The 11,359-nt window shown below is 45.3% G+C and overlaps 1 protein-coding gene across 3 annotated transcripts in view; it reads right to left on the bottom strand.

Moving 5' to 3' along the window:
- The window catches only part of Szrd1 (SUZ RNA binding domain containing 1), a 24,629-nt gene extending 15,051 nt beyond the window's left edge, over positions 1-9,578 (bottom strand). The window contains exon 1 of one of the 3 annotated variants that reach the window (XM_010614178.3): positions 9,473-9,578. In XM_010614178.3, coding sequence (XP_010612480.1) covers positions 9,473-9,523 — 51 coding nt within the window. In that variant the 5' untranslated portion in view covers positions 9,524-9,578. The remainder of the gene's footprint in view (positions 1-9,472) is intronic. The other 2 variants (XM_010614177.3, XM_033767366.1) reach the window with 2 other exon arrangements.
- Between the last annotated feature and the right edge of the window lie 1,781 nt (positions 9,579-11,359).

Raw genomic sequence — 11,359 nt, 5'->3', positions numbered from 1 at the left:
TGTGTGTGTGTGTGTGTGTGTGTGTGTGTGTGTGTGTGTTAACTGGCTATTCCTTTTGCTTTCCACATAACATTAAACAATACAATTCTTAGAAGAAACAGTACATTAGTCCTCAGGGACAGCAAGAAAGGGACTCAGTGTGTTTTTTTTGTTTTTGCAGTAGTTAAGGGATCGAAATGAGGACCTTGTGATTGTCAGGCAGGTGCAGCACCACTGAGCTACACCCCAGCCCCACCTCAGCTACTCTTAGAAACTCTGAACTAGTGCTACATTGTTGGTGGCCAGGAAGCCAGGGCACAAAGCCCTCACACGCAGAGCAACGGCACCTTCTGCTCCAACACTAGCTTGAAACGCTTTGCAAAGTGACTTATTTAACTCTTGCCTAGGCAAGGCAAGTTCTATTGATTCAATTTTACAAATGAGAAGAATGAAACTGAGAGAAGGGTAGATCATAATTTGCCCCCAAATCAGGCCTGGCATTGAAACCCCAGTCTTCTGATTTCTACTGCATCAGACAGAAAAGGAGAGACATTAATTGGCAGAAGCGTCCATCCTTTGTTATCTTTTCTAGTGAAGATGCCACGGTTCCTCTCCAAAGAATCAAACGTGGGTACTTTGTTTTTTGTTGTTGTTTGGTTTTTTTTTTTTTTTTTTTTTTGTTTGTTTTTTTTTTTTTTTTTTTTTTTGGTACCGGGGATTGAACTCGGGTCTTGCGCTTGCAAGGCTGGCCACCGAACCGCTGAGCTAAATCCCCGGCCCTGTTGTTGTTGTTTTTTGAGACAGGGTCTCACTACATAATTGAGACTGCCCTGGAACTCACTATGCAGCCCAGGCTGGTCTCGAACTCATGGCCATCCTCCTGCCTCAGCCTTCTGAGCCCTGGGATTATAGGGGTGTGCCACCACGCCTGGCACAAACATGCTTACTTTGGAGGATGGAACAAACCCATACTCCCTCCACCTTTCTGTAACACCAAGGGTGCTCTTAACAAAGGCATCAGAATCTGTGGCACTCACCATGGGCAGCCAGCACAGTGCCTCCAGAACCAAGGCTAACCACACAGAAGGGAACACAAGAGGCAACGTAAATGAAAAGGAGTGCAGAGAGGTGAGCAACCAAGACTCAGGGGAAGGCATTCAGATTCAACAATTAAAAGATCCTGAGCAAAAATTACTTATCTTTTTTCACTAGGCTAAACGTTATGATCAAGATTTGAACTCCATCTCCCTACAGTCACTATTTTTAGCATTACTATCAATGGGAGTATTATCCCTAGGGCTGTTCAAGTTCAACTTTATGAGGAATTTATTAGATCATCCAAGCTACAGAAGCAGGAGGTCATTCCCTGGGCGAAAACAAACACACTTCAAAGGAACTAACAACTAAGCACCACCCCGAAGCACTTAAGCAGTAAATTATCTGGTGACAAGCAAATGTAAACAAACTGTTCCTGAGAAGGTCACTGAGAGTGTGGGCTCAGGACAGGACAGGGACTGGGGACTGGTACCGACCTTGTGATTTCCCTTCCAGGATCAGGAATAAAATCACTGATAATAAACACAAAGCTGCTCCACGTGGGCTGTAGTAAGTGCTCAGCATGCCAGCTAAGAAGTGCTTCAAACAGCCTGTGGGATTGGTGACCCACAGGCCTGTGGACAGTGTTTGTCCCGACACACCACTGGGTAGCAGAAACAGAACTGGCAGCTAGAGGGTCACAGTGCTTTCTAAGCCTTGAAGGGCAGAGACTGAGGGCTGGGAATTTGCTTCTGAAGGTCAACCCAGAGTAGCAATAGTCTGGAGCTCTCTAGGCTCAGGTCCTAACTGTCTATACACTCTCATCCAAGAATCGCAGTCCCTGAAGACTGCAATTTTAAACTGTAGGTATTTATTACTGCTTTTGGAAAGGAATGACTGTTATTTCCTGTGTTCCTGTGTGGTGAGGAGATGACTGTGAAGGATGTTTTGAAATGGGGACAAGATTCTTTATCTACATACAGAGTGCTGTTGGAATTTGTTCTTAATTTCTGCAGTGCTTGGTTTTCTCATCAACATCCTGCACGGAGCAAGGTGTTAAAGATAGGTGGCAGAGGCTAACAGAGGTATAATAAACGCTTGGGCAGAGAAATCTCTATGGTTATTACTTCCTCTGCTTTGCTGGGAATGGAACCCAAGGCCTCACACAGGCTAGGCAAGCACTTTATGACTGAGCTACATCACCAGACTCTTTGATCATCACTTAAAAATCCTTTTATTCTGTACTTTTGCCATGGATTTAAGTAGCTAAAGTCAACCTTCTCCTAAGAAACCAACAAGTCAGTAGCTCTCCTCACAGGAAAAAAGTTTCCATTCCTTTTTCTTTTTTTTTCTTTTTATTGAGGTTATTGGTACAATCTAGGTATACCATACAGTTACATCATCATTGGGATTCTGTACCTTTACACAATAGGTCTTGATTCTCATTTTTTCCCCTTGCTTTTTTTTTTCTTTTTATTGAAAGTTTCCATTCCTGTGAGGGAGTATGTGGGAAAGGACCCACCACACCTTGTGGAGGCCAGCCACCGGATACAGACACAGCCAGAAACCTACTCTCGCTGTAGGCAGCTCACCCAGCACAGAGGTGGGCATGGAAAGGAGGCCGCCCAGGAATGTGTCTGTGTCATCAGACCTAGAGGACAGTGACTTTCTCTGACAGGATTTTACCAACAGCTTTAGAAAATGCACTAAACTCTCGCCTTCAAAAGAAGGAAAAGAAAGAAGGCCTGTGATGCTCAAATTTCTACCTCTGTCCCTCTGCAACCAGGACAGCTCTCCCCCACATACCCAGAGCATGCTAGGAACAGGCCCTCAGCAGTCTCAGTGAAAAGGACTGAGAAGTTACTAGTGAAAAGCATATTATCCTTTCTTTGAAGCCGCAGTGACACAGATCTTTCTCTTTTTCCAAAGTTCAGACCGCTCAGCATGATCATGCCTAAACTGCCCAACTGTTTTTCAGAAAGATTCTTCTGAGAAACACAGAAATCCCTACGAATTAACTTTCCAGAATGACCAGGATAGCTGAGAGGTGGTCCTTTCGGCTTAGTACACCTGGATTTTAGCTTTCGGATACCATAGATTTTAACTGCCTTCTTTACTATAAAGACAGAAAAAAATCAGCATCAAAGAGCCCCAAATTAATGTGTTTTATTTTTACCTAGTACCTAGATGTACACATTCTATAACAGCAGCCACAGGAAGACTACAAGCCTTAAAGCAGGGTAGCAGTCATACTTTGGGGAGCATGGCAAAGAAATTCAATGTAAAAGAAGGAAATCTAGGCTCTTATCTCCTAAATTAAAATCTAACTATGTCACACCTCTGCTGAAAAACAAAACCAAACGAAAACAAGCATTCAAAGCTCTCCAATGCTTTCAGGACAAAGTTCAAGCTCCAGGAACCAAGTACCAGGAGGCCAGTTCCAATCTGGCGCCTGCATACTCTCTGGCCTCATCTCTTTCCACTCAGCCTTGCCAACCTCATCTCTCCAGCCAGAAAGAAATACATGCCAGGCATAGTGCCACACACCTCTAATCCGGCACCTAGGAGACTGAGGCAGGGTATCACCACAAGTTCGAAGCCAGCCTGTACTACACAGCAAGACCCTGTCTCAAAAAAATAAAAACAACAACAACAGAAGACAGACAGACACGTAGCTCCCCCAAGGCTGCACACTTCCCTCACAGCCTTATCGGGGCGCGCACCAGCCCCATGCCCCCGCACTGGTTCCAGACTTAACACAGCTCATTGAATTGGTCTTTCAAATGGGATCGAACCCAGGGCCTTGAGCAGGCTGAGCAAGTGTTCTATCACTGAGCCACCTCCTCAGCTGTCCTACCTACCTACCTATTTATCTATCCTTTAAGTACTGGGTAATGAACTGAAGGCCTTTACACCAAGCTACATCTTCAGGCATTTTTACTTTTTACTCTGAGACAAAGGTGTCACTAAACTGCCCAGGCAGTACCAGAAATGGCAATCCTCCTACCTCAGCCCTCAAAGTGCTCGGATTACAGGGATATGCAACCACACCCAGCTTATTTTTATTTAGAGACAGGCTCTGGCTAAACTGCCCAGGCTAGCTTTAAACTCACTATCCTGCCTCAGCCTCCCAACATCTGGGATCCTAGGTGTTCATCACTGCACTGAACTCCTGGTCTTGCAAATCTTATGTAGGCATCACCTACTCTACGAGACTTTCTCTAATCCCAGCCACAGCACCCATTCATGCCTCTGTGAAGTGCTGCTCACTTTTCTTATTCCTTGGTGTCTGGCACACAGCTGGTAGTTAGTGTTCACTTCCTATAGACTTAGATATGACTCAGCCACTCATGGGGCAATGTTTGGATGACTGGCTTATGTGGGTACACAACGAATACAACTTTGAATTTGTTTGTTTTGAGGCAGGGTATTGATATGTAGCCCAGGCAGGCCTTGAGTCCACAGTGATCTTTCTGCTTCAGCCTGCCCAAGGTTAGCATTCATTATAAGTATGTGCCACTATGCTGGGCTAAATTTGGATTCTTAATCCAGAAGGCCAGTTATCCTTTAAAATACAATGTCTTGTCACCAGGCATAGTGGCACACATCTGTAACCCAGTACTCAGGAGGCTGAGGCAGGAGGACTGCCATGATTTGAGGCCAGCCTGGGCTACATAGTGAGATCAAGGACAAGCTGAACTATATAGCAAGACCCTGTCTCAAAAAACAAAAAACCCCCCAAAAAACAAAGAGATATACTGTCTTTCCATGAGCTATATGACTTAACCTTGAGAAAAAGAAAAGGGATACAGGTAAATTAGAAATTGGCAACGCAGGGGCCAGGGATGTAGCTCAGTGGTTCCACTGCCTGCTTCACAAGCACAAGGACCCGAGTTTGATCCCCAGTACCAAAAAAAAAAAAAAATAAAAAAAAAAAAAAAAAAAAAAACTAAAAAAAGGAAAAGAAAAGAAAGAAAGACAGACAGACATTGGCAATGCTTCATAATAACTACCAGGCCAATTTCACTTATGTGTCATCTACTTTCCCCTAGCTGGGATGGCTCATTACCAACAAGATAGAATAAGCCATGTTTTATGTATTTATTTTATGTCTAACCAACTGAATATAAAGTAGCTTCAAACGATTAGAATGATTAGAATCAATCACAATGATTAGAATTGCATGGTGGTACACACCTAGAATCCCCCCATTTGGGAGGCTCAGGCAGGATGATCACTGGAGTTCAAGGCCAACCTCAACTACACACTGTCTCAAAAAACCAAAAATAAATAAATAAATAAATAAATAAAACAAACCATCAGAAACTGAATAATATGAACTCAATTTTACAATTTCATTTGTCCCAAAGGTGGTATATAGTATTTTTTAAAAAGCATTTCCTTGGCAAAATGTAAGTTATATTCCTCGAATTGTCTTTTTTTCACTTTTTGAGACAGGATCTCACTATGTAGTTGAGACTGACCTGGAACTCACTATGTAGTCCAGGCCAGTCTCAAACTCAGAGCGATCCTCCTGCCTCAGCCTCTCAAGTGCTGGCATTACAGTCATGCACCACCCACGCCTGGCCCTTGAATTGTCTTTTGATTGTGAATATAACTCTTTGGAAGTAATCAGGTACAGGAACAACTTTACAGTAGGTAAATGTTCACCATACTAACTAAAAGCAAAAAGCACCCTATGAAGTAGGACCAAACACTGAGTGTACTAAAGATACACAGGTAACAAAATGAAACTCTAGCATGATCAAATTTTGTTGTATTGCTTTGCAGGGATCACCTACGATTAGAGGTGCCCATTAATTACATAGTTTGAATATTCACATTAAGAATCAGGCAAGCCCCACTTGCTAGTCTTTTTCTCCACCCCACCAGGTTTTTTTTGTTTTGTTCAGGAGGAGCATCCAACTCTTTAGGAAGACAGGATAACCTAAAACCAAGACTTCTCCATATGCAGCTCCCTACACTTGAAAGACCTCTGCAGTCAACTGGTGGATACAGGCTGGGTGTGACAGCCTGTGATCCCAGCACCTGGGAGGCCGAGGCAGGAGGATCACAGGGAGTTCCAAGGCCAGGCTGGGCTACATAGTGAGTTCAAGACCCTGCTGTTGTTTTTTTGAGACTGTGCCTCAAAAAAAAAAAAAAAAAAAAAAAAAAAAAAAATCAGTGGATATAGTTATATGGCTATGTTGCTTCATTCCCTACTGGCTTCCTCCTTCCAAAGTGTGTACTTTGTGCCAGGAGTAGTGGCACATACCTGTAATCCGTGCTACTCGCCAGAGACTGAGGCAAAAAATGGCAAATTTGAGGCCAGCTCAGGTAACTTAGTGAGGCCCTATCTGAAAATAAAATAGAGGGTGACAATTTAGCTCAGTGGTAATGCATCTGCCCAGCATGCACGAGGCCCCACATTCAATCACCAATGTCAAGAGGTACAAGTGGACCCTCAAGTTATGACCAGCTCGACTTACAAACAACTTGGGTTAATTAGGTTAACGGAAGACTCACCTGCCTCTTATCATCTATAGTGTGTACCCAGGTAAACATCCAGATCTCAGCTGTATTGACTTACAACCAACTTGAGTTACAACTAGCCCTTGGAACTGATAGAGTTCATAAGTCAGAGGCCCACTGTACTTGCAAGAACCTTTGTAAAACTGGAAAAAGAAATCAACGAGAAAGCCTTCAAATAGTCAGGTGTCGTGGTGCACACCTGTAATCCCAGCACTCTGGAGACTTAGGCAAGAGGACCACAAAGCAAGCCTGGACTACATAGTGAGATCCTGTCTCCAAAAAATAAAAAATAAATAAAAAGGGACTAGGGATCTAGCTCAGTGATGCCATAACCTGCCTAGCATGTGCAAGGTCCTGAGTTAGATCCCTGGTGGTGTGGGCTAATTAAATTTTAAAAACCCCACCACAACAAAAATATCAAACCATTAACCAAACCAAAAGAAGCCTTCAAATAAATGTGCAAAGCAAACATACTAAAAAAACAAAAGCCAGGGGATGCAGATGTAGCTCAGAAGTAGAACATGTGTGCTAAGCACCACCTTGCCCTCAATTCACGCCCCCACCACGGGCTCACACAAAATGTGATGCCCAACTCTGAAGTCCTCTGCAGGTTCCCAGTAGGCAGGCAGCAAAATGCTAGAGAAGGAACCCACCTTTAAAATCAGTCCTAGGGTCAACCCCAGCTTTCCTACTTACACTACTTTCCGGCTTCTACTACTTTTGTGACCTTGAGTAAAATGGTTACTCCCTAAAACCTCAGTTTCCTTCTTTATAAAGAAGGACTGTAGTTCAGGTGGTTTTAGGCTGGGGATTTAGCTCAGTGGTTCTGCTCCCTTATAAGCCCAAGGTCCAGAGTTCGATTCCCCAGTACCCAGGTTGTTTTAAGATTCAATGAAATAAAAGCGCACAAGGAAAGTGCACCCATAGTTCCAGCTACTCAGGGAGCTAAGGCAGCAGGATCACTTCAGCTCTAGGAGTTCAAGGCCAGCCTGGGCAACATAGCAAGACCCTGTCTCAAAAAAGAAAGATAGAAGGGAATCTAAACTTGGTAGGTCTCCAGTGATATCAATGAGACAAGGTTTGACAAGTCCACCTCTGTTCATGGGGCTTACAAAGGGTTTTCCTAAAAGTAATAGATAGGAGAAAGAATACTAGACAAACATCAGACAGACCTAAATCACATCTACATCTCCTGAGTTTATTCAGCTGTAAAAGGAGGGGCTAGATAAATTCACCTCTAAGCCATTTACACATGAAAATCTACAATAATTCCCAAGTTCTGCTGCATCCTATATTCATTTTTGTTCCTTTCGTTTTCTTCCTATTTCTTTAAAGAAAAAAAAAAAAACAACTGTCTCTTTCAAACAGGTAAGGAAAAAAAAGATGGGTGCCTGGGAAATTTTGCTTCAATCACACTCAAACTGCAGGGGAACCTTTTCACAGAGGGCAGCATGAGGGGTGTCTGGGTGACTCGTCAGTGGAAAACAAAGGCCTCTACTGGAAATTCTGCATTCTCTGGTACAAAGTCACTCTTAAGCACACTGCCTGGCACATAGCAGACACTCAAAAATTTTCGGTGAATGAATATCCAATTGACACTTGTTACTCCCTAAAAAATCTTGACTCAAGCCAAAATTCCAGAAGCTGGTAGGCACCTAAGAACGCCACTAAATAGCCTCGGAAGTATTCCTTCAAATGCTCAATTATACTAAGAGGAAAAACAGAAAACAAAACACAGTGGAAGAAATGCTGAACCAGCGGAAAAAAACCTTTGAAGCCAAGTTTCAACATTCCCTCCGGGACACACGCGCTGTGGCCAGGGTCAGCTTCCAGTTCTTTTCCACAGCACCCCGCAGAGATGCGGGGGGAAGACTCAGCTGCAGCTCTACCCTGGGCCGCTCGACTCCTGCACCTGAGCCTTCCACATGGATGTCGCTAGAGCCAGCACCGCACAGACACGAACCAGCCGCACCAAACTGGCATCTCCTCGTCTTCACGAGGGTCACTAGAGTACCACAAACTGCAAAAGCCAAGTTAATCCTGAGTCTAGCACAATCAGAAGTGCCTACTTGGGATAAACTATTTTCCTACAACTTGGGGAGGACAACAAAAACTCCAAAATCGAGTCGACCGGTCCTTCTCTCCCCTGCCCTCCCAGGAGTGCGGCTATTTTACAAATCACACACACCCGACGTGCCAACTCCGAGACCCCCGGGGCGCATGTAAGTGGGCGGGGAAGAGAGCCCTCGGGAAGAAGGGGGGCCGGCTGAGCTTTGAGCTGCTTTGCAGGGGTTCCCAGGAGACCCGCCTGCCACGGCCTCAGAGTAAAACTGAAAGAGGGAGGAAAAAAAAAAAATCCCCAGCCTCGCCCACCGCGGCGGATGGCGCAAAGCGGTGAGTGACTTTAGCAGAGAGCGGAATGGCCCGAAAGTACTCGATGCCCACCCCCTACCCCTCGCCGCGCCCCAGCGGCCTCCTCCAGCTCTTCTCGGCCACCCCGGTTTGCGCGGCCTCCACTCCTACCCCCCATCCCCGGCATGGGGAGTACCTCCTCATCCGAGCACATGAACTTTAAAATGGTGCCTCGGAATGGAGAGCTCGACTGGAAAGGAAGGGTCCAAGTGGGCCTGGACCAGCGGGCGTGTGCAGGGGCCAGGGAAAGAAGCCCTAGTGGCGGATAGGGAACTCCGGATGACGCGTACACCGGGGGGCGGAGGGAGGCGCACCGGGCAAGGGTGAGGGAAAATGGAACGCGGCCCCTTTAAGAGGCCTTCACGGCACTCAAGGACCGGGATCCTCTCCTCCCCTCCCGGCCCGGTGTGTGAGGCCCTTCTTTGGGGAGAACTATCCCCAGACCCGCTCCCCGGAGGCTTCTCTCAAACCAGGTCCCGCCCGGCCCTGCCCTGGGGCGGCGGCTCCTCCTTACCCCGCTGTCGGCCGCCTCCTCCCAGCTCTCAGCGACCTCCTCATCTTCCATCTTACTCGCCGCTTTCCCTCCTCCCCCAACCCCTCCCCGCGCCTGCGCCCTGAAGCGCGCCTCCGTCGCGGGCGCAGGCACGCAAGACTTCTCAATGGACCCCGCCCTCTACCGAGCCCGGAAGAGGCTCAAGGCCAGAACCTACGCTAACGGAGACTTCCATCTTTAAAGATGGCGGGGAGCCCAAATGGCTGCCATCTTTCTTAAGGGCAACACGCTATTTTGTGTACAGGATGGGCATTCAGGTGATGTCGTCCTTTGGAGTACGGGAAGTGTGTTCTTTGAAACCATCTTTTGTAGGGGCAAGCGGGTACTGACTCCTTACCCCAAAACTGTGAATTTAACCCTAGGAACTTTGCATTGAACTATATCCCCACTACAGCACCCGCACCCTCCCCCTTTTTAAATGAGTTGTAATTTCCCTAAACTGCAGATTATGGTTTCTTCAGAATTCCGAAAACTTTTTTTTGAGACAAGGTTTCGCTATGTAGTTCAGGCTGCTTGAACTATGAAGCCCAGGCTGGCTTCGAACTCATGGCGACCCTCCTGCCTCAGCCTCTCAAGTGCTGGGATTACAAGTGTGCATACCACGCCCAACCTGAAAATATTTTTATATCTCAAAGGAATGAAAATATCTATAAATGCATAAAACATTTCTGATAAGGTGAAAATGATTGCAGTATTTCCTGATCATAAAGCACTATTCCAGGGCCAGGGATTTAGCTCAGTGGTTCCACCACTTGCTTTGCAAGCACAAGGTCCCAAATTTGATCCCTGGTACCAAATAAATAAATAAATAAATAAAACAGCAAGTACTATTCCACCCATCTAACAATATCTTATGTCCTCTACTGTGATAAAAATATGATGGGTTAATAACACTGCGCCTGAGCTAGGACAATTAGTAGGATTCCCAGCTAACTAAAATTGTCCTACCTTTATGACAAAATTTAACAGTTGATTATGATTGGGCATGGTAGCGCAAGCCTGTGATCCCAGGATGTAATCCCAGCTCTCAGGAGGCTGAGGCAGGTGGATCACAGAGTTTGAGGCCAGCCCAGGCTACATAGTGAGTTCAAGGACAGCCTGAACTACATAGTGAGAACCTTTCTCAATAACGAAAAACAAAATGAAACAAACCAAAAGTTGATGATGCTTCTTCCTAAATGGCGCTCCTGTATTCATTATTAAAGTGAGTACTTCACTATTCCTTCACTTTTTTTGGGGGGGGTTACTAGGGATCAAACTCGGTTTCCTGTGCTTGTAAAGCCTGCAGCAGAACCACTGAGCCAAATCCCCAGCCCTTCCTACACTATTAAAGTGGAAACCTTGGACTTTAACATTCAACTTCAGGCACTTCCAATTTGAACCGGCTCTGAGTTTTTCCAAGTTATATAAAGATTCTGGATCTCAGTTTTCCCAAGCATAAAGAATAGAGGTAATAGTAATTATAGCTACTTCAATGCTGAAAAGCATAACACAATGTTAATCATAGGAAAATTACAAGGGGTAGCTATCATCATCCTGGGGGTGTCTTGCCTTCCTGAAGAGACATAATTTTTTTTTGTACTTGGGATCAAACTCGGGTCCTTGTGTGGATGAGGCAGGAGACAGCACCACTGAACTACATCCCCCGCCTAAGACTTATAATTCTCATTTCTCTAACATCCTTTCTTTCCCCAAACACAAAGGAAGAGGGGAGCAAATACCATGTGTTTTATTCTTGCGGACATGTTCCTGAGTCCTTTCAGTATTAAAAACCCTATCAGCACAAGGTCCCGAGTTTGATCCCCGGTACCAAAATTAAAATAATAATAATAATAATAAATAAATAAA

Source organism: Fukomys damarensis, unplaced genomic scaffold (assembly GCF_012274545.1).
Source record: "Fukomys damarensis isolate Sample0158 unplaced genomic scaffold, DMR_v1.0_HiC HiC_scaffold_23, whole genome shotgun sequence".
Classification (NCBI taxonomy): Eukaryota; Metazoa; Chordata; class Mammalia; order Rodentia; family Bathyergidae; genus Fukomys; species Fukomys damarensis.
Note: the sequence above shows the minus strand (reverse complement) of the source record. Positions and strands in the feature narration are given on the sequence as shown.